The sequence below is a fragment of the Syngnathus leptorhynchus genome, chromosome 4 (assembly GCF_054491065.1).
Source record: "Syngnathus leptorhynchus isolate UIUO chromosome 4, UIUO_Slep, whole genome shotgun sequence".
Lineage (NCBI taxonomy): Eukaryota > Metazoa > Chordata > Actinopteri > Syngnathiformes > Syngnathidae > Syngnathus > Syngnathus leptorhynchus.
The window spans coordinates 5,969,748-5,992,563 of NC_141198.1; the positions used below are offsets into that span (position 1 = coordinate 5,969,748).

Below are 22,816 nucleotides of genomic sequence, written 5' to 3' on the forward strand. Positions count from 1 at the left end.
CGATTGACTGCTGACAACTTTGAAGACATCCATCCGCAATTCTCATGGGAGAACACCTTTGGTTGACCGATCTCATATGTTAAATGATGATGATGATTATTACTATTATTATTATTTCATCAAATCGGAAGTCAAGTTAAAAATACATGTTCTATGCGACATATTGAAATTGTAAATGTCACAGCTCACCTGTTTTCTAGAATTGGCCATTGTATGTCCTCTGATTTGTTTGCATATGTTTTGCTAAGGTTGAGTGAATGTAATCCAATAAGTGTGGTGTTCCTTTCACCATGTTCATGAGAAACTATAGAAGAAGCATGGAGGATGATAGTAGTAGCCAACAGTTACTTTTCACATCCTGCTGAGTCACTGTCAACCCATTCACCCCCCCACCTCTTCAGCTGGCGTTGTGTCACCAGCACACACTGCAAAGAGCCGAGGAACAACCCTGCATACTGTCTGGTTGTTCTAACCTTTGCTGTAATTTACAATTCTTCTATAATAAACCTTAACTTAAATGTCGGTGCATATTCTGGCCGCATTATATCAACAGCCTCACAAATGCATGTATGCAACATCAAAGTAAAAATACTCCAACATGATGACTGTATGAGTGTGAAGATTATATAGGGGATATGGAGCAACAATGATTTGATACCTCCTAGTGGATAAAATTTGTATAGGATAGAATATACAAATGTTAAAAAGTTGGATGGTGGCAGAATTCAGAATCCAAGTTTTGGAAATGTTTCCCAAAAGTTATGTACAGTAAATTTGTGTCAGAAAACCTTTATATTGCATATAAGCTGCTTGCTGCAGGCAGTGAGTGGGTGCATATGTGTATGTGTCTATTCGTGTGCGTGTGTGTTTATGTTGTGTGTGTGCAGGGGTGTGGTCTAACCTCCAGATCAGCTTGGATCAGAACCAAGGCCAGAGACACATCCAGACATCGCTTCAATGTCGCATGATGACTGAATATTATTGGCACTGTGACCTTGGGACTACAGGAAAGAATAAATAATGCATTTGTAAAGCTTCATGCACTTATATCATCATTTGTTGACATTAATTAGTGATCAAGTTACAATCAAGTGCTTGTCCGTACACTTACATCTCACCTTAAATAGAAAGACATGCACGTTTCCATATTCCAGAGGAGTGTGAGAGCATATCATAAAAAGTGTTAGTCTCAATGCAGAGGTGGGCATAGGAAGGGGCGGGGTAAGACTGCGGTACCAAAACGCACCTCCGTGTATAACTTGAACCCCTTCCTGCAAGGACAGCAGAAAAAAAGTCCACTGGCAGTCCAAGACTATCCTGTGTCCTGGAGAAAATAATACGATCCTTTATCTTTTCTTTATCATGCTTGGATATCATGACATCTCATCAGCAATCTGCCACTCTCACGTTAAAAGTGAATTATATGTTGCTTATCTAGGGTTTTTATTTTTTGGCCGATGTCATGACATGTCGATACCTGAGTGACTCGACAGCAAAGAGATGCTGAATGAGTGACTTTTTGTTTCCCTAAAGGGTGGAGGTTCTGTATGGGGTAGCAGGTCCCCTCCCCCTCCGCGGTCCCCGCATCGATCCATCCCAGTCGTTCTGCGTCAGATGATGCGCAGGCGCCCCTCCTTATAAAAGCACCTGCGCGGAACTCTATCACTCCATGCACACCGCGCTTGAGTTCACGTTGTGTCTCCTACGCTCTTGCAATCTCCACTTTCGCGGCTCACCAGCAAGTGGCTAAATAATCATGAGTTACTCCAGTGATATGTATAGCAGCAGTTCCTATCGGAAGATTTTCGGCGATGCTCCTCGTGCCGGCCGTGCAGGGATGGGCAGCGGCAGCAGCCCGTCCCGCGTGCACTCCTCGGGGTACCGCAGCCGCATCTACGGCCCCCCCTCGGTTATCTCATCCAGCAGCTACCGCAGGACCGCCGCACCCGGTCGCGTCTTCTCCTCCTCCGTGCAGGACTCCATGCTGGACCTCAGCCAGTCCACAGCGGTCACTAATGAGCTTAAGATCGTCCGAACGAACGAGAAGGAACAACTGCAGGGGCTCAACGACCGCTTCGTGTCCTTCATTGAGAAGGTGCACAACCTCGAGCAACAGAACAAAGTTCTCGAGGCGGAGGTGACGTTGCTGAGGCAACGCCACAACGAGCCATCGCGCCTCCACGAGCTCTACGAGCAGGAGATCCGCGAGCTCCGCGCGCGCGTCGAGGAGCTGACCCACGAGAAGAGCCAGATGCACCTGGATTGCGTGCAGATGAATGAGGCTCTCGAGCGCCTGCGGGAGAAGCTCGAAGAAGAGACCCGGCTGCGGGAGGAGGCGGAGAACACCTTGAAGGGCTACCGCAAGGACGTGGACGACGCCACCTTGGCGCGCCTGGAGCTCGAGAAGAAAGTGGAGTCACTCCTGGATGAGATCGCCTTCCTCAGGAAAGTTCACGAGGAGGAGCTGCAAGACATGCAGTCATCCCTGCAGGCCACGCAGGTACGGGTCACCTTACGTATGCACCGCCACTTTTTATTAGCTGCGTTTGCAAACTTTACGAGCGCAATTGTGCTTGTATCAGAACGGCAATGCGGCATATTGCCTAAGGCTACATTATAGGCTATATTGCAACATGCTGGGATGTAAATACAACTACCCACGTATTCCTTATTGATTTGACGCAATTTGACTGCATTCGGTCTTATTAAGTCATGTTGGTACTTCAGAACCACGCGTGGTCCCACCCTTTTGCAGCAAGCTGTTAGGACCGGTGACAACTTTCAAACACAGTATCCAATACAAGTTATTTTTTGTTTCTTTTGCAAAGTCCATATGATGAATCATATAGAGGTGATTTCAATATTATTGGGCAATACCGACGCCAAATCACAAAACCGTGATTGTGCAGTATTTACCAGTGAGCATCATTTGAGAGGAGGGGAGTCAGAAAGGGGAGGGGAGTTGAAAAATGCGCAGAAAGAGCGCATCATCTAAGGGTGTGGTCACCCCAAACTGCAGTAGGTAGGACAAGCCACCTGCCTTGCACTGCACTTTCGGAATAAAAGGCAAATTTAACAGCAGTATAGTAACAAAGTTTTACACCAACAATATTTATCTACATTTCTAATCTGTTCTTTCCACTCCAGTACTATATGCAATTACATTTTTGAACAAACAATGACAATTTAAAACTGGTGGTAAAATGTTACAGTGGAATCAAAATATAGTGAGGTGGTTGCCAGGTAGATTTCTCCACGGTATTGCTGCATCCCTTCAAGCAATTTTTCTGCCATGTAAGTTATTGACGGCACAGCAGAAGCTTGAGTGAGCACCTCCGTTAGTCCGCCGCACTACAAGTCAGCTCAGCACATAGTACAAATGTGCATTTTGCAGTTAGGCGCATCTTGATCATCTTGAAAAACCTACGCAACAGAAGCACTATCAGTGACACCACCCAAATTACAACACTAAAATCAGGACTTAAAACTCAAACATAAAACCCTCGATCCCTCTTTTGTCCAGGTGTCAGTGGAGATGGACATGAGTAAACCGGACCTGGCGGCAGCCCTGAAGGACATCAGGGCCCAATATGAGAACCTGTCATGCAGGAACCAGGCCCAGGCAGAGGAATGGTATCGTTCCAAGTTTGCAACGGTGACCGAGGCCGCTGCTCGCAACCAGGATGCCATCAAGCACTCCAAGGAGGAGCTGACCGAGTACCGCAGGCAGGTGCAAGCCCGCACCCTGGAGATTGAGGCCCTTAGGGGCCACAATGAGGCCCTGGAGCGGCAGATTGCTGAGATGGAGGATCGCCATAACAATGAAATTGGTGACATGCAGGTATGTGGTATCAGGACAAAATCCAAAAATCAGATTACAATTAAATTGTACCAAAATACTAAAACTGTACAGGCCATCTGAATACAAGTCTCAGCCCCTGTCTGGATGATTGCAATTCTATTGAGATGTGAATCCATTTGTTTACAGGACACAATTCAGCAGCTGGAGGCTGCACTGCGCAGCACCAAAGGAGAAATGTCCCGTCACCTGCGGGAATATCAGGATCTGCTCAATGTCAAAATGGCACTTGACATTGAAATAGCTGCTTACAGGTTTGCAACATCCCAAACAAGTCATTTGTTGTGCAACGATCAATTCAGTTTGAAGCAATGCAAAGAAAGGTGGCCTTATAGTTGACCAATCTACACTTGAAAAAAAAACACAACTTGTACTCTTGGGGAATTGGAATAACTCTAAAATATAGATTGGTGACGGTAAATTATGTCAACGATGCTAACGAGCACATTGTTTGCATCAAAACAACTAGCCGAGGTTTTTTTTTTTACAAGTTGGGGGATATTAGAAGGGACAATTAATTCTGTAAACTATTTTTTAAACTTTTACTGTAGTGTAACTTTTTCATATAGAGCTTGGTAAATTAAAAACAACAATTTATTTTGGGCCTGAAACAGTAATTTTAAGTTGATGTTTATGACTGACATTTATGGCAACAATGTTAGCACAGCACATCAAGCAAGTTTTTATTGAAATCTTTAAGTTGGGATTCAATCAAAGAGGAAAGCCAACTTTCAGCACTGAAAAATTAAAACATGTAGTTGAACTGGCCATATGAAAATGTACATATTTATGATCAGAAGAGATGTTGAGTTGATGTTTGTTCTTTTATATGAATCTTGCAACATGACAATTTCACAGTACTTCAATTTTTTTGTCACAGTGCCAAAGGTGCTGATGTTAATCCATTGTACTGTTACTCTGGCATATAGGAAACTGCTGGAAGGCGAGGAGTGCCGCCTCAGCTCCGTCGGTGGTGCCATGGTGCAGTCCGGCTACCCCGGCTTCTCCTATATGTCCTCCTCCCGCACGTACTCCCTGGGAAGCTACAGGAAGTCCAAGCCAGAGGAAGAGGAAGAGGAGGGAGAAGAAGAGGACAAGGAGGACGAAGACGAGGAGAACGAGGAAGAGGGAGAGGATGAAGACGAGGGAGATGACCAGGAGCCAGGTGATGCTGAGGAGGAGGAGAAGCCAAAAGAGAAGGATGAGAAAGAGAAGAAGAAGGAGAGCCCCGCTGAGAAGACCAGCAAGCACTAAACTCCTTGTGTAGTTTTGTCATCATCAACATCATTTGTCATTGTTCCCGCTTATAAGATATAGTGACCACACTTACACATGCACACACGCACACACGCACACACAGGTAGAGGTTTGATACTCGTCAAAGATGATTTTCTCTATGAAAGCAACAAATGTGCCAATCATGATCAAGAAGAAGAATCAAACCCGGAAAATAACAAACTGCACATATTAGCACGCAGGCTTCAAGACAAAATGCACAAAGCATGACACAAACAGCCAGTCCAACTTTTCCGGTGCTATTCAATTTTGACAGATAAAAGTTGGCTGACATTCTTTTTGGAAATCGTAACAGCACCAGCTCACTGCGTAACATCAGCTTGTCATCCCAGGCTGTAAAGCAGAATGAATTGCTTCCGTTTGAGTCCAACCTTGTGTGTCCCACAGTGTGTGAATAATCTTCATCCCTGTCATCAGTGTCCCGTCCTCATCACATTCTATCCCAAGAAAAAAAAAAAAGTCAGCATTCACCATTAACCATCACTACCCATTCATCTTTTTATTTTTGCACTGCAATGTCAAAACGCAGTAATAATTGCAACAGGATACGTAGATGCAAGTGTTGGCGCAATGTTTTTATTTGCTCGAATGAAGAAATTGCTAATGCTGAGCTCTTTCTGTGTGTGCATATTACAAGACGAAACTGGCCAAAAGTGCATACGATTTATCAGGATGTTATTTTGATTCATTTATTTGCCTCCTTCGCTTTTCTTTCCTTGTCAAACGTAGCAATGTGAGCATGTCTGAATGGCAGGCAGCTGACCGTGACACTGATAGCCCTCCACCCAGACTGGAAGTGGCAGATGGCTCATGGTTCTATGGTAGCACAAGGGCTATTTTCACCTCAGCCCCATATTGTTATACTACTTTTTTGTTTGACTCCCAAGTGTTTGTAACGGCACCGTCCATCATGTCCTACAGCCTCGCCCTACGTTCTCCTTGACAAATGAATGAAATTATAGGCACAAATGCATGGCCTGACTCTCAGAGCTTGAATCCTGTACTCGTGGTTGGAAATCATGATTTGCTTGTTGTGTGTTCAATTCAACTTGCCTTAACCAAACATTGAAAAGCTAAAATACGACACCTTCCAACCCGCGTCATACCAAATCCTGGGATAGATAGCGGAGGAGTATAGATACTTCCCCAATTGACCTGTTAGGATATAACTGTGATTGTACATGCTGCTAGCTTACGCAGTTATATTTCTCTCAAAGCCAAATAAAGTCATTTATTATCCAAACATGTATTGTGAAAGTTTCTCTTCTGTTGTGATGAGCCTGCCTCAGATGGATTGCAGTTGCAGCTACCACCAACACCACCGTTGACAACACAATCACAGCCATTGTGTGCGTGTGTGTGTGTGTGTGTGTGTGTGTGTGTGTGTGTGTGTGTGTGTGTGTGTGTGTGTAGCACATAAGCAGGGACATCCGGTGTGTGTAAATATCGTTAAATGAGGGAAAGTGGTTAGAAAGTGCTTAGAATTATTAATAAGAAGACACTTTTTGTTTCAGCATCATAATATTAGGAAATGGAAAAGGCAATATCTTGATTTACCAGATTCATGGGATGTGAGGGATTGTCCGTTTTTGTTTTTAGTCTTGTATAGTACAAAATTATTGTAAATAAAATCAAATTTAGCTAATCTTACCTCACTGGTGCTTGTGTCTGCCATTTGGGCAAGCCAAAGCTAGCAACTTGAGACTAACCCTGATTCATGGCCATTTTATCCAGTCAAGTGTATTTTCACATCTTTTTTTTTCTTTTTTTTTTGCATCATCAAAACACCGGAGATTTTCCATATTTGCAATCAAAGTCACTTTAGGCCATTTTATTGAAAGTCTCTAAAAGGTGATCTGAGCGATTTATCCTGTGGTCTCGATTGGGTGAAGAGTGATTTGATCTCAAGTAAGTACATAAATACAGTAAATAACCGTCAGAGCCAAACCGGTTCAGCAAAACCATTGACACTGTGATTGTGAAATTCAAGCTCAGCTCGCCAATGATGCTTAAATAATGTCAGTTAATTTAGTTTCTTCTAATTTTTCTTCTTTGTATTTTCTGTAATTCTGTTTTATTGTGGAGATTAATGAACCAATTAATTATAATTGATTCATTGGCTAATTGCCTAATTGAGTAATTAATCTCCACAGTTAATTATTTAAGGACTTGATCTAGATATATAAGATATATAAGATATATAATTTATAATTAATATAATGCTATAAATAATATGATCACTTTAAATTGTAGCAGCCAGTGTGGCTTGCTAGCCTTTCCCCACTTTTTCCAAATTTAAAGAGTGCTTTATCATTTTCAGATAGTATTTCCAAGATATTTATAAAGTCAGCAAAGATCTTGTGTTCAATGATTCCCAGCCTCTGCTATCAGCACATCACTTTTCTTTGGCAGAATTAATGCGTGTAAATTACAAAAGGCACAAGTCCAGGTTACATTTTTTGCATAGGCATACACCTTTAGTTGTCATTACATTTCACTATATCAGTTTTAATTATGTCATTTGGTATTTTTCGAAGTTGTCTTGAATGCAGACCATTAGAGTTGAAATCTATTTTGAGACAAAATCTTCCAAGTTGCTATTTCAGAATGCTGAATGTTCCACCTTCCTTGCGTGACACATTAGGAGGTGAGGATATAGACATGGACAGTGTCAGGGAGCAGATTTATTGCAAATTCAGGGTCTGATTAATGCCATGACGTAGGCATGTCGTGCGTTGCTTGCTGAAGCATCATCGTCCTTGATCTGGTGCTACTGTTGGTATGCTACAGTCAGCAGATTTGTTGTGGGTATGCATTTGCAATTACCCTCTTTGATATCTTGAGATTCCTTTGGATGAAACAGTACTGTACAGTAAACAGTACTGGATTAAACAGTACATAACAGACTGTACAATTTATTAACATGCCTCCTTTTATTTTTACTGATTACATGTTCATATAGTAAGTAACTGAAACTTCTACCAAAGACCAATGTCACAAGTGACCTTGTGTTCTGTGCTGACTTATAAATGGACATTTGGGTGCCAGTCTTTAGAACATTCTACAGGAAAGCTTTACAGCATTCAAATTTTTCTAAAAACAAACACAATCAAACAAACAAAAACAAACAAACAAACAAACAAACAAACAAACAAACAAACAAACAAACAAACAAACGTAAAGTTATCGGTTTGTTAATAGTAGCTTATTATTCTATTTAAGTGTCATCTTTCATCTCTGCCCCAACACCTCTTCATCCTTCTGTGTCTCCCTGGCTCTCGCCTTCTACCTCTACTGCTATATATAGACTTCTGCATTGCAGATGTCCCATGGCCCTGTAGAATTGGAGGAGCTTCTAAAGAGCCCCTGTCAAAAATGTACTGTTTTTGTAACCCATTGTGCAGAGGTAGGATATCACTAGTCTGGGGTGCACAGAAGACTGAGTATGACTCTGCAGTTTGTACGCTGCTCAATGCCCACCACGTCACACTGCAGTGAGGATGAGGTTCCACACACCCACTGCAGTCATAATCAAAGTGTGTGCGTGCGTGTGTGTAAGTGTGTTTGTGTGTGTGTGTGTGTACATACTTTGACAACTGAATAGCTTGGATTGGATGGAGGAAAGTTATTACTTTTTAATATGAATAATATGACTGTAATTTTTTCCTTTTCAGATCATAATTTGCAACGGCAATTGTTCATTTTAGGAATGTTTGTAGTCGCCCACCACCTGGATAGCTATCATCACACAGACTACAAACCAAGTTAACACCCTGCTTTGGGATGTCAGATAATATCGAACCGTTGGATCTACGATATCCTCCTTCTCATTTCTGTTTTAACGAGCAATTACGTATTTATGACTGCTGACATGTGCATGTAAACACCACAACACAAACGCTTGAGGCATTCAATGGACTGTTACTGCCACTTGGTGGTTGAAGTGAAAACTACATTAGGACGCATGGTTTTAATCATTAAAACATCTACCTACCTACCTACCTACCTACCTACCTACCTACCTACCTACCTACCTACCTACCTACCTACCTACCTACCTACCTACCTACCTACCTACCTACCTACCTACCTACCTACCTACCTACCTACCTACATGCCACAAAACATCTTACCCTGTAAAACTGATTATAAATAAGTTGCGAACATGGGCAACATAATGTACACACTACTACAGTATCACATTATGTCTTCTGTGACATCACTCACAGAATTATCAAGTTATAGACATCGTGGCAAATGCCCCGTAAATCTATCTTGAAAATAAAAGCAAATAATACAATAAATGTACATAATATTTTTTATTTGATTTGTTAATAATACAAATAGTGCAGTAAATTTAATTTCACATCGTTGTACACGATTTGTCGAAAAGGGATGCGGGTTGAAGCAATTCTTCTTATCTCGCCTGTCTTGATTTCAACCAAGGATTTACACTGTCAGACACTAGGTCTACATATCCACAGTATTACCTATGACCACCATAACCAAGAAAAGGAAGAAACAAAGAAACACAATAAATGTCCAGGATAACATCTGATTTGAATGCAGCAATCACAAGTGAACTGAAAGTTTGATAACAGTTTGATAACAGTTTGATTTGAGTGCAGAGATCTTGAGCCCAGAGATGACCACATCCTTAATTCTATATTGTTGGTCGATATATTCGATTCTGTTGGTAAGAATTTTTATCAGCTTGTCTTTCATGGCATTCGCAGCGTCAAGAAATGCAATTTCTTCCATCTTGGTTTCTAAGACAATCAATCGAGTCTCTATTCCCATTATATGCTTCTCAATGTCGCTGATCTCCTCTTGAAGAGGTGTCCTTAGTTCTCAGATTTTTGATGTCTTGATGTTTCCTGATCCTGTTTTGGATAAATTTTCTTTCTTTTGCTCTTCCTTTGTAAAAGCTAAAGAAGAGCTATTTTGAATTAAGTAATTTGTATTCTGAATGTCTGTGTGTCTACATTGCCGTTATCTCTCAGTTCACAGCTATAACCTTGAGAGCAGAGCAAAAAAAAAAAAGATGGTTGTTCGTCTGTGTGGCCTGCGATTGGCTGGCAACCAGTTCAGGGTGTCCCCCGCCTACTGCTTGATGACGGCTGGGATAGGCTCCAGCACGCCTGCGACCCCCGTGGGGACAAAGCGGTACAGAAAATGGAGGAGTGGACATTTCATCTACAGATTGTCTGAAACATCTGTCTGTTACCCCAAAAGGTCTTGGCCCACAATAACGGAATTGGACATTTATTTTGAAAAGCGGAATCGATATTCCATTTCCCTCCACTTAACTCGGCGGGGTTTTAATGTAAACGAAAACCGAATAGAATTTTAACCAGAGGAGAGCCAAGTGTCACCGAACCACAGGACCTTCGCTGCTATTGTTCGGCTGTGGTTTGAAAAGATGACAGAGCTAAGGCAGCGTGGAGCCAAAGACACCGAGGCGACGTTACAACATCAACCGTCCGAGGACAAGGTAACGTTAGCTTGGAAAAGCTCCTGCCATTTCAATGTGATGCTAACGCGACTTAGCCATCCAGCTAATTCATTAAGGACTGTTCACGTTAGTGCAGAAAATTATGTGTAAATCGATGTACCCTTAAAACTTGGAACGGTTTTGTAATAAAATCATATTTATCTTCAGGCACTGTTTCTTTTTTTTTTTGAAGGGGGGGGGGGGTGATCTCAAGCATATTCATTATTCTGCTTTCGTCATCCAACAACAGACTGCAAATTCTTAAGCCAAAACATTAGCATTACACGTTAACAACAAACACCGTTTCCTGGTGGAGATGAAGTGATCAGAGAAACTATGCATGGTCTATTCTGAATGTCAGATGTTCGACAGTCATGCATAAAGGTGGCGGTGATGTTGTTCTTCGGTTTATTTTAAATTTTGCGTCCACTGGAATTAATAGATGAATTATTACGAGACGCTTGAGGAGGGCGCTGATAGGTTTGCGTTCCAACCGTAGATTGGCTGCTGCGACACACAACGTTATAATTCAGATCGTGTTCTTGTACACAGGAAGGAAATGGGTTTTGCTGTTGCTGTTGTTGATGCTGGAGGGGGCGTGGTGCAGCGATGGAGCTCAGCTACTATAGCCTGTCAAATGTTTAGGTGAATGCTCAGCCAAGTGTGTTGGAGCCTATCCAAGCAGTCAAATTCTGATAAAAGCATACTGTGAAATATCTTTTTTTTTTGCAAAACGTATATTGCATGGGCTAATATCGCAATATCAATATATTGTGCAGCCCTACTGTGAATCTACTGACACCTTTGTTTACCATCTCACCTTGGTGACATCTTGATGTGGAAAGTTTCCACTAATGTGCCAACGTCTGTCAAAAATCTGTGACTCATGCTTCTACATATTAACTTCAAATATGTGGGATGATCCTGATATTTCAATAAACACTGGTGTGAACTGGACCCACTTGTACTTTCTGTGGAGTACGTTTAACCAGGTGTCATTCCTGATGTTGAAACAATGCTGTTAGATTTTAAGGGAATTTAGAGAAACTAAATCCAGAATAGTATGAGTACTATGACTGTGTCCTAGTAATTATTGAGTATTGCATTTTCAAGTGGATAACTGTTTTGGATTCATTGTATCTGAATCGTTGATTTCAAGTATGTGGTCAACATATTTTCATTTCAAATAAGATGATATCACATTTTTAATAGCTGATATGTTTTCAACTTAAAATTGGATCACAAGCCTCATTTGTAATTGTTTTATTTGTGAAGGCCCGACAGTATGTTTTTTTTTTTTGTCTTGGGTAGTAAATTTGACATTTTATAAACAGGAGTTCCTTATGGTCTAACAGGAATAATGAAGCAGGACTACTGGGGGATGTTTATGTGAGACGGGAGGCTATTTTTAACTCAAGCATCCTGAAAAGAATATTGTCTCCATGGGAACCACCAGCTGTGCAGTGGTTGCTTATATGTGTGTGTGTGTGTGTGTGTGTGTGTGTGTGTGTGTGTGTGTGTGTAATTCTTCATATTTAGAGGATTTATCATTATAAATTTTATTCAAATTCTATCAATGTGATGTAAATGGGTATTGGGTTTTCTGACATTAGTTCTCTTGCCTATCTTGCCTTCTATGTTGCTAGTTATGCAGCATACTGTCAGTCGACCATCTGCTCTGTGGGGATGACTTGAAGCCTAATTTGGTCACCGCAGCAGAGGGGTTAATCAGAGTGTGAACTCTGTGTCACACATGATCGTTCAACGGGAGAGCGAGCATGATCAGTGAGTTTAGAAGGCATTCCTGAGCAGTTTGCTCAAATAGAAGTAGTTCTATCTTCTTTTCCAAACTAAATTGTCACAAAAGTGGATACACATCGATAATATACTTTCTACCATTTCATAGAAGATTATTTATTTGTTCTGTCTCATAAATTGCTGGCATAGATAGATTTATCTGTGATAAATAAACAAGGCAAGCCTCACACTGCAGGGTTTGTTGCAAAATTATGATTTTGCGAAATGTGATATTTTTATGTACTTGTTCACATTGCAAAAATAAAAGCAACTTCTTATGTGAACGCAACGTGTCCGTGACGTGACATGCATGTGCAGAAAACACAGCGTTGAGTGACAGCTCCCCCCCTCAAAAAAAGACATGTGACGCAGTGTTAACGAGAGTGTAGGTTATTATTTTATCATCTCATAGAGGAGGAGGTAGAAAAATAATTTCGCTTTCGCTAATTTTGCTTTGTTTGACTATTTTTTTTATAATGTTAGTACTGCGTAGCAGTTATATTGGGGCAATGCTGCTACCCCGCATTGGTCAGTCAACTCACAACTTAGTGAAACAATAATTCAAATTTTTGAGGTTCAGCAGGCATGTATATGTCACCATTTAATTGCTTTTTTGCATGTTTACATTTTAGGCTTCAGACAATGAGCTGAGGTCAGAAAAAGATGGTGGGACAGACAGCAACCCCAAAATGGACTCAGGGGACACGGGGGTTCCTGAGGTGCCAGTGCCACCTGATGACACACCAGAAGTGTTGAATAAAGCCTTGTCCGGACTGTCCTCAAGGTGAATCTTTGTGTTTGTATCTACAGTGTTGGCCATTTACACATTGATAAAATGGGAAAGGTTCATGATATTAACAACAATAACAAAAAAAGTTGGATCCAAAATGGCTGACGTCAAAATAACCACCATGTTCACCACCCATCTCTTCCATCCTTACTTCAGGGAACAAAATAGTATTAACGTTTTTATCTCCTGTAGATGGAAGAACTGGTGGGTTCGAGGGATCCTTACACTCGCCATGATTTCCTTCTTCTTCTTCATCATCTACCTAGGCCCCATGGTGCTAATGATGATTGTGAGTATGGCCAGCAGCAAGTGGCATGGCAATAACACCATGGGAGCTTTTGTATCATGTATGTCTTTGGCTACTGTGGTCTTTGTTGTTTTAATAACCTTTTCTGCGTTAAATTTTTTTGGAACATATGTACATCAAACAACAATTTAATTGCAACACTTTTTGCACCCATTTTTTGGTGAGCTGGACTCAAAGATCTTAAACTTTGTCTGCATACACAAAAGGAAATTTCCCTCAATTTTTGTTAGCAAATCTGTCTAAATCTGTGTTAGTGAGCATTTCGTCTCCGTCCAGATAATCCATCCCATCCTCAACAAAAATGGGAGTATAAACAAGCATTATGGTTTTATTTATTTTTTTCCCCAGTTACATGCTTATGATTGGATATGTTTACAGACGACTGGCTGGATTTACGCAATTGGTTTAGTTGCCATTAATTTCATTTTAAAGGCTATATCTAATTGTAGACTTTAAACAATTTATAATGCTTCATTAATGTAGGTTTCCTTGCTCCTCCTCCCTTGTAATGGCATGTTTTCTTGCATAGGTCCTGTGTGTTCAGATCAAATGCTTCCAGGAAATCATCACCATTGGTTACAGCGTTTACCACTCGTATCATCTGCCGTGGTTCAGGACACTGAGTTGGTGAGGACCTACACGTATCAAATGAAACGTTTTGCATCATGAAAATGAAATGTATTTTCTTATCATATTGTCTCACATTTTGTTTATTTTATTGCAGATTTGCTGAGGTTTGTTGTCCGAACAGTCCAAAACTCTTAGAGTAGGGATAGATTTGAAATGATTCTAGACTGTACGATAATATACATCAGATTTGTAGTCTGTGATGTTCATCCTTTGAGTCATAGAAGATATTAGTCCTTGTCATTTCATGAGCAATGCAAATTACTTACATTAGCTTAGAAAAATAATTCATACCCCTTGACGCTTTTATGAGCTTAGAAACTCGAATGTGATTTCTTGAGATTTCATGTAGCCAAGACAAAATAGTATGGAGTCAAAATGATCGACACTTTTTCTAAATTGCTATTCGTATGATGGAAAATGTGCCCCGCTCATGAACCTCAACACAGAATTCCCAGCATCGTGGAAGCTGTTCAGAGTTGATCAAAAGATAAAATCGAGGTGAACCATTTTGAAAGAAAAACTGTTACAAAAGACTTGAGACTTGGAAGGGGTTTTATGAATGACCCAGATCTTAAAGACAGATAATGAACTAATCAACTGGTTTAGAACCTAAACTGTTTTTGGAGAGGAATTAATCAACAGCAAATTGGTGAAGGTTTTCAGATAACATCTTTCCCTCCTGAATCCCAACGTTTTTATTTCTGCAGGCATGACGTTTTGTTATTTCTTTTTCCGGACAAAGTCATTGCATGTTACTGTCATGAAAATGTGGGAGATTAGTGTGACAACACTCTTCCCGACAGGTACTTCCTGCTCTGCGTTAATTACTTCTTCTATGGTGAGACCGTCACAGATTACTTCTTCACACTTGTGCAAAGGGAAGAGCCACTTCGCATCCTCAGCAAATATCATCGCTTTATATCTTTTGCCCTCTACCTCACAGGTACAACACTTGACACACACGCACGCACATCATTTAGAGTACCTACTCAAGACATTTGACTCATCCTTTTTGTTGCCGTGCTGGTGATCCACATACTGTGATGATTTAGGCCTGCCCGGTTTTGTATTTAGTTATCGCCAACAGACAACTATAGTTTTGGACACTAATTTACTGTTCTTTATTCTTATAGTTTTGTAAAGTATAGTGTGAAGAAGGTACCACATAGATTCCAATTTTAAAGAATGCCCAAAATAGACACTTGTGTTGGATAAATTCTTGGGTGGTTTTCTCTTCAGATATAAAGAGTTTGAGGCTTAGAAAGAAAGAGAACCATAGAAGCAAGTCCAATTTTTAATAAGAGCTGATAACAGACAAGTCATTTGTAGTTCCAATTTATGACTGATTACAAGGTCACAGTCTCCTCTGTCGTACAGACTATCAAGAGAGAGTAGCTACTTTGAGACACTCTGCCGCATATCAACATTAGTTTTTAGCCAAGGTCAAACTAGAATTCATTCAATTGTCAAGACAACCTTGATTCCATTTCGAATCGACAACTATGTTCTCCCTTCAGGTTTCTGCATGTTTGTGCTGAGTTTGGTAAAGAAGCACTACCGCCTTCAGTTCTACATGGTAAGTAGCATCCGGACTCTTTTTAGCCTGCGTCTACCCTTAAGGGACGCTGAGTTATTAATGAGAAGGAATCAATTTCTCTAGCCGTGGCCTAGAAATCATTGGCCGGTTGTCATCTCAGCTGAAAACAAAACTGCCTATCCTCAGCAACACTGTTAAGCTGTTTCCATCATTTTTTGAGATAGTTGATGTAAAACGTCAACCGCCGTCTCTTTAGCTCTTGCACTTTGGTGAAACAATCAACATCACTTCCAACTATCCATTCTTGATTTAACAAACTACTTTTCTTCATCTTGCTTAAATCGTCGTGTATGTCCAATAACATGTGCCCGTAGTTAATACCTTTTCTGATGTATGACAGCTGTTCTGATTGATTCTATCAAACATTTAAACTAGTATTAGATTCCCTGCGGCCGTCAGCCTGCATTCATCCAACGTTCACTCTACTGTTTGACTTCTTTATCCCCGCCCCTCGACTCGCCCCATCCAGTCTTAGATCACACTCTGTTACCGTCGTGACCTCGGAGAGTCAGAAAATAGAAACATCACAAACAACCTGTTCAAAACATCTGCAGCCTTGCAACAATACTCGATTATTTTGCACATCACTCTACACACGCTGAGAATTGTTTGTTTAGAGAGTTGAAAATGTAGCAGGGTAATTTTATCTGAGAAACCTTAATGCATAAATTACTAAAAAAACAACTCTGGGTTGGAGGCAATTCATCGGATTCAACTATATTGTGCAGTATTTTACTTTTAATATAAATCTAATATGTCTTGAAAAACGATTGTTGTGCACATTTTGTCAAACGCAGATACGATACGATACGATACTTTACTATACTATACTATACTATACTATACTATACTATACTATACTATACTATACTATACTATACTATACTATACTATACTATACTATACTATACTGATTGTCACAAAGCTCTTCATTTTCCTTTTCCCTTAGTTTGGGTGGACTCACGTGACTTTGCTGATTGTGGTGACACAGTCTCACCTCATCATTCACAACTTGTTTGAAGGAATGATCTGGTATGTAAGCACAAGCAGACTGCCTGTACTGTACAAGTTTTGTGAAACTAGCTGAAAATGTAACGCTGGAAGATGTTTGTTTTGAATGTGCATCATTCAGAATCACAATAACATGTAGACACGAGGAACAAAAATGTTTGCATTGTTTTTTTTTTTTTTTTTTGTCAATAGGTTTATTGTTCCAATATCCTGTGTGATCTGTAATGATATCATGGCCTACATGTTTGGGTTCTTCTTTGGCCGCACCCCTCTCATTAAGGTTGGTCCATTTAGCACATTATAAATCCCTTCTTTTCTGTACCAATTTTACATGTGAGCTTTTCTATATGTCCCATACAGCTGTCACCAAAGAAGACGTGGGAGGGATTCATTGGTGGATTCTTCGCTACCATTTTGTTTGGCATCATGGTGACTTTTTTTAGACTGGAAATAACCGTCTAATTCTCGTGTGTGTGCCTGTGCAAAGTCAAACAAATTGCATCTATTATTCTCAGGAATTTCTATTGAGAAAGTATAATTTTTCCAGAAAGCAGGCGAATCGGGTACAGCTTGCCACAATGGCTGATCCAAATTATCACCACACATGAAATTGTTTGAATGGATCAGAGAATGGCTCCTTTTTCAAATCATCCAGAGTGAAAACACAGATTCACATTGTAATAAAGTAACTTTGATTTCCTTTACAGCTCTCCTATGTGATGGCTGGCTACCGCTACTTTGTATGTCCAGTTGAGTTCAACAACGATTCCAACAGTTTCCAAGTAGACTGCGAGCCGCCGGAACTTTTCCAGCTTCAGGACTACACCCTTCCGAGCATCCTAGAGTCTGTCACCGGATGGGTGAGTCCACAACAAATCACATGAGTAATTGAACATAGTCAAAGGTTTCAAGCAGCATACCCTCAAACTTGGATGGGCAAGTTTTGATACAAAAGCACTGCAGCACTTTGACTACTTGACTTTACGTACCCTGACTTCCAAATTTGGCTTAATTATGAGCTGTCAGTTTGATTGCTTTGCATTGTGATCATCAGGTACGTGCGCACTCAAGTCAAGTGGAAAAAAATACAGAGTGATTAAAAGGCAACGTAATGCCGTCACTTGTGGGCAAGTAGAGACTATGTACTTTCAGCCATTTATCAAATAGGGCAAGCGGTGAAACACACAAATCCAACATTTGAACACTCACAAGAAGCTGCTGTAAATCCACATCCCACGCCCAAATGCTTACACTCATAATAACCCACCTAAGACCTGGTATACACACACACACAGACACACAAACACACACACACAAAGAGTGGACTGCTTTTGTTCTGATTTTGCTTCTTGCCAGACTATCTTTGGATTATACTTTGGTCTGAGATGTGTTAAGAGTGAATTTGTCCCGAGAACAATGTTCAAAATGTGTCGGCCAACAAACTTAAATGTGTTCAATGTGCTCGGGAGAGCTCATTACTCTGAATTCTGATGTGAATGGATTGTAGCCAATTAAAGAAGCCTATTTTTTTCTTCACATTTTATTGTTGTATTTAAAAAATAAAAAAATTAAGAACGTAACAAAGATGTTGGTTCAGAGGCTGGAAATGGGCTACGGGCGTATCAATGAAGAAAGTTGATTTGATGTAGGAGTACATTGAGTTAGTCACAAAACGGGGATAGTCTTTGGGGTTGTCACCTCGCTGACCAGCTAATCTTGTCCCACTTGTGTCTGCAGACCACAGTTCGTCTATATCCATTCCAGATCCACAGCATCGCTTTGTCTACTTTCGCCTCCATCGTCGGACCCTTTGGTGGCTTCTTTGCCAGCGGCTTTAAGAGGGCCTTTAAGATAAAGGTACGGGACTACCTTTGCATGGCCTGGGCTTGGCTCTCAATATATTCATCAAATATTCTGATGACATTTTAGTTGCGCATGCAACCCGTGGACACTAATGTGCCAAAGAAAAGTGCAATATTAAATGGCTTTATTTCCAGGATTTTGCCAACACTATTCCAGGACACGGTGGCATAATGGACCGATTCGACTGCCAATACCTCATGGCCACATTTGTCAATGTCTACATTGCTAGTTTTATCAGGTAAATATAATAAACTATTTGTCCGGAACTGAGGTGGTGAAAAATATGATGATTGCGCGTGTCCTTTCACAAAGTATTTGTTTTTCATTGGAATGATCCTACTTTGTCTCAGGGGCCCGAACCCTACCAAGGTGATTCAGCAGCTTCTGGCCCTCCGTGCCGACCAGCAGCTCTTCATCTTCAATTCTCTGAAAGCTCACCTAACAGAGAAGGGCTTACTTCCCGCAATGGAGGAGGCGGCCGCCTAGAATGTTGTTTTGCGGCAAAGGGAGGCATCTGGAGGCGGTCCTGCTGTGGGAGACTCGCAGTGCTTTTCTGTGAGCATAAAAAAAAGGAAAATCAACAAAAAGAAAAAGTCGCCCTGGGGTCATTCCATTTCATTTGGGTATGAGTTACGTGCGCTTCCATGCTGTACGCGAATCACGGCACATGAGTATTTCAAGTACTGACCACCTTTCCATTTAAGCCTTTCAGTCTGTCCGTTCTACTTTTGCACCTGTACACGATACTCTCTATTTACCCTAATTTTGTGTGGGTATTTTACTGTTCTTTTTTTTTAATGCACTGCTCTCAAATGTGCAACTCACTGTATTGTTACCCTCCCTATTGAGTTGTTTTGGAGTGATTGTTATAGTTATTTATAGTTTTTTTTTTTAATATAGCAGTTATGTTGAAGTACACTGAAAAGAAAAATGGTGTGTTGAATTTACACAATTTTATCTTGATGGTTGCACAAATTAAAATCATCTGGAGTGGATCCAGATAGATTTCCTTGTACTTCCACCCTTTCCCTTTGAACGTGTAAACAATTTAGATTTACAATAGATTATTTTCCTTTTCTCTCTCAAAAATTTTAACATTTCATATAAAATATATTTAGGTTGAACTATTTGGAAAACCGTATCTGGATCCATAGGTTTTTATTTTGTGCAACCACTTGACCACATACAATTATGTAAATTAGAGAAGTTTTCCTCTAATTTACATAATTTTATGTGGAGTACAAACCCCAATTCCAATTAACTTTACTTGTCCAAAATGTAAATAAAAACAAAATACAATGATTTGCAAATGGGTGTTGTAAGACAACCATGCTGGTTTTGAATGTGGTGCCACCTGAGAGACTGAAGTTCGCAATGTTGCTTTTCGGCCTAGCTGCTTACATACAGAGATTTTCTCCAACTTGTCAGAACTAGTTTTGAGCAACTGACCCTTTAGGTATTGTAAAATATAAATAAATAAATAAATAAATAAATACTAAACATATAGTTTATTAGAGCGGCTCGGTGGTGCACTGGGTAGCACGTCTGCCTCACAGGCGGGTGCGGGTTCGATTCCACCTCCAGCCCTCCTTGTGCGGCGTTTGCATGTTCTCCCTGCGTTTGCGTGGGTTTTCTCCGGGCACTCCGTTTTCCTCTCACGTCCCAAAAACATGCTTGCTCATTGAGCACTCTAAATTTTCCCTCAGTGTGAGTATGTATGGTTGTTCGTCTCTGTGTGTCCTGCGATTGGCTGGCAACTGGTTCAGGGTGTCCCCCGCTTACTGCCCGATGACGGCTGGGATAGGCTCCAGCACGCCCGCGACCCCCTTGGGGACAAGCGGTATAGAGGATGGATGGATATATTTTATTATTGAACATCAAATATGTTGCCTTTGAAGTGTATACAATTGAATATAACAGTTGAAAAAGGATTTGCAAATCATTGTATTATTTTTATGCCCCACCTTGATTGGAAACTATATTAACCGGATGAACGCAACCAATCTTTTTTTTTTTGTTACACATTCAAGATTTGTTGTGCTAGTAATTTTATCTGTGAAGTCAACATGATGTTACACTGACTGCCACATGTAATACTGATGATTCCTCACAATGACACAAAGGGAATCCTTTCATCACTGCCATTGGTTGCTTCTGCTTGTTAGGAGCCATTTGCTGAGAACTCCAAAGCAGATATGGAGAACTTGACACTAGTGAAGGTTTTCGTCAACTTTTAATCGGTGCGATACACAAGCAGTCAAGGTTCATTACCATTCAATAAAAGCTGAACGGTGAAAGAATTATGTTGAACGTTAAAACTGAGTATTATTTTACAGTTTTAAACATTCCCCCACTTTTATATGTTGAGGTTCCTACTGCCACTCGAATTATGTTTGAGGAAAAATAGAATATTTTTATACTTCCTATCTTTCTGAGATTTGACCATTGATAAAGCATTGTGGCGAATAACTCAAAAATACAATCTAATTGGACACAGTTTAAGTCACAAACCTAGTATGATATTCCATTTACGTCATTCAATTCATCCAGCAAAAAAATATATCAAGTAATTATGTGTTTATAATAGTTTGTTATTGATCTTTCGAAAGGTTCTGTACATAAGTGTGGATTAAGATCCACAAGTAGATTTCACATTGGCAATATAGATGTGGTGGTGAGGTGTGTTCAGGCTTTCATGACAACATTCCAGGTCAAAGTGATGAATCAGTGCTGGTGCAGCAATTGACAGGCAATGTTCAACATGATCATGTTCATCAATGAAGCTGAAGATGAATCTTCCCAGTTCTTATTGACATCACACTCAATTATGTTTGTCCATTTCTTCTCGACATGCTGTATCATCTGTGTTTAAGAACACTTGCTGAGGTGGACTTATGCTGAATTGATTTATTCACTTTTTACCAGATGGAAATGTAGCAGGAACATCCAGGTCACTTTTTGGTCCCGTTTTCCTTATGGCACTCAATGACCATCTCATTGTGCAGTCAAACTTTTCAGCACATGACCCAGACAAAAAAATCAGTCACATCTTGAATGTGATGTTCTCCAAACATTGTTTTTCAAAGACATGCTTTAAATTCAGGCTCAAGTATTTTTTTTTTCTCTTGCGAGACATTGAAACTAGACAGGATAAATGTTCTTTATTTCTTGAAATGTAAGTCAATAATTAGACATGTCATTCATAATTTCCATTGGACAGCCATCTATCTGTAAGTGTAAGTTTATCCATAAAGTATTTCTCTGCGCAAATCAGATCACCTCCAAATTATATTATCCCTATAAGATTTTAAAGCTATTTTTGGTGTGCTTTAGTATTTTGTATACCCTAAGGGAATATTTCAAGCTGTTCTTTACTTAAGGAATAGATATTGCGATAGCAGAGAAGCTGGCTTTCTTGCGACGAGCTGTTTGTTGACTTGGCTCTTCTGTGCTCTTGTTGTTGCAATGCAGTTAGAAACTACATTAATACTACTGTTGTGTCTTTTCATCAGTACTTTAATATTATAGTTACTATTTATTTTTAGTTGTACTATACAAGTTGCAGTTGTGTCTGTAATGTTTTTTTTTTTCTCAAGCTCTGTTTTTGTTAGAGGCGGCCACTAGAGGGAGAAAGGACACAAGTGCCGATGTTTAGAAGAACCATTTGACTAAACAATGACAATTAAATGATTATACAGTATTTATTGCACAATGGAGGCATACTAACGACTTTAATATAACTAGATTCCATTAGAATAAATTCTTTGTGTGGCATCAAAAAGCCATTGTGGACCATAATAATTCTGCCAAACAGGATCTTTTCAAGAATGTATTAAAAGGTTAAATTTTTAACCTCAGTTTGTTCACTCGCCTTCGAGGAAATTTTATTTTGTGGTTCTCCTATAAATCAGTTATCAGAGTTATATTACTCTTAGATGGTGGGGTGCTTTGTGTTGTATATTTGTCTATAGAAAGAAAGAAATGTACTCTTTATGCTAAAATGTACTTTGCCTTGTCAGAAAATAAAGAGAGACAAAAACTATTGGCCATCCGGTTTCTCTTCCCTGCCGGATGATACAGCACTGTATCTGATGATAATTGATATTGCAATGTTGAACTGTATCTTATTGATAAGTCACTCACATATAGTATGACGTGCAGCAACATGATAC

The 22,816-nt window shown here is 40.1% G+C and overlaps 2 protein-coding genes across 2 annotated transcripts; both read left to right on the forward strand.

Moving 5' to 3' along the window:
• The first annotated feature begins 1,756 nt into the window (after positions 1-1,756).
• neff1 (neuronal intermediate filament family member 1) lies at positions 1,757-5,296 on the forward strand. Its single transcript, XM_085910317.1, has 4 exons — positions 1,757-2,500; positions 3,524-3,841; positions 3,989-4,113; positions 4,789-5,296. The coding sequence occupies exons 1-4, from the start codon at positions 1,757-1,759 to the stop codon at positions 5,111-5,113; spliced, it is 1,512 nt and encodes a 503-aa protein (XP_085766443.1). The 3' UTR covers positions 5,114-5,296.
• Positions 5,297-10,320: 5,024 nt separating this feature from the next.
• Positions 10,321-22,680, forward strand: cds2 (CDP-diacylglycerol synthase (phosphatidate cytidylyltransferase) 2). The gene is made up of 13 exons (XM_085910486.1): positions 10,321-10,649; positions 13,079-13,230; positions 13,429-13,525; positions 14,073-14,170; positions 14,977-15,116; positions 15,691-15,749; positions 16,720-16,802; positions 16,974-17,061; positions 17,142-17,210; positions 17,489-17,641; positions 18,519-18,638; positions 18,779-18,882; positions 18,995-22,680. The coding sequence occupies exons 1-13, from the start codon at positions 10,578-10,580 to the stop codon at positions 19,128-19,130; spliced, it is 1,371 nt and encodes a 456-aa protein (XP_085766612.1). The 5' UTR covers positions 10,321-10,577; the 3' UTR covers positions 19,131-22,680.
• Positions 22,681-22,816: the final 136 nt, after the last annotated feature.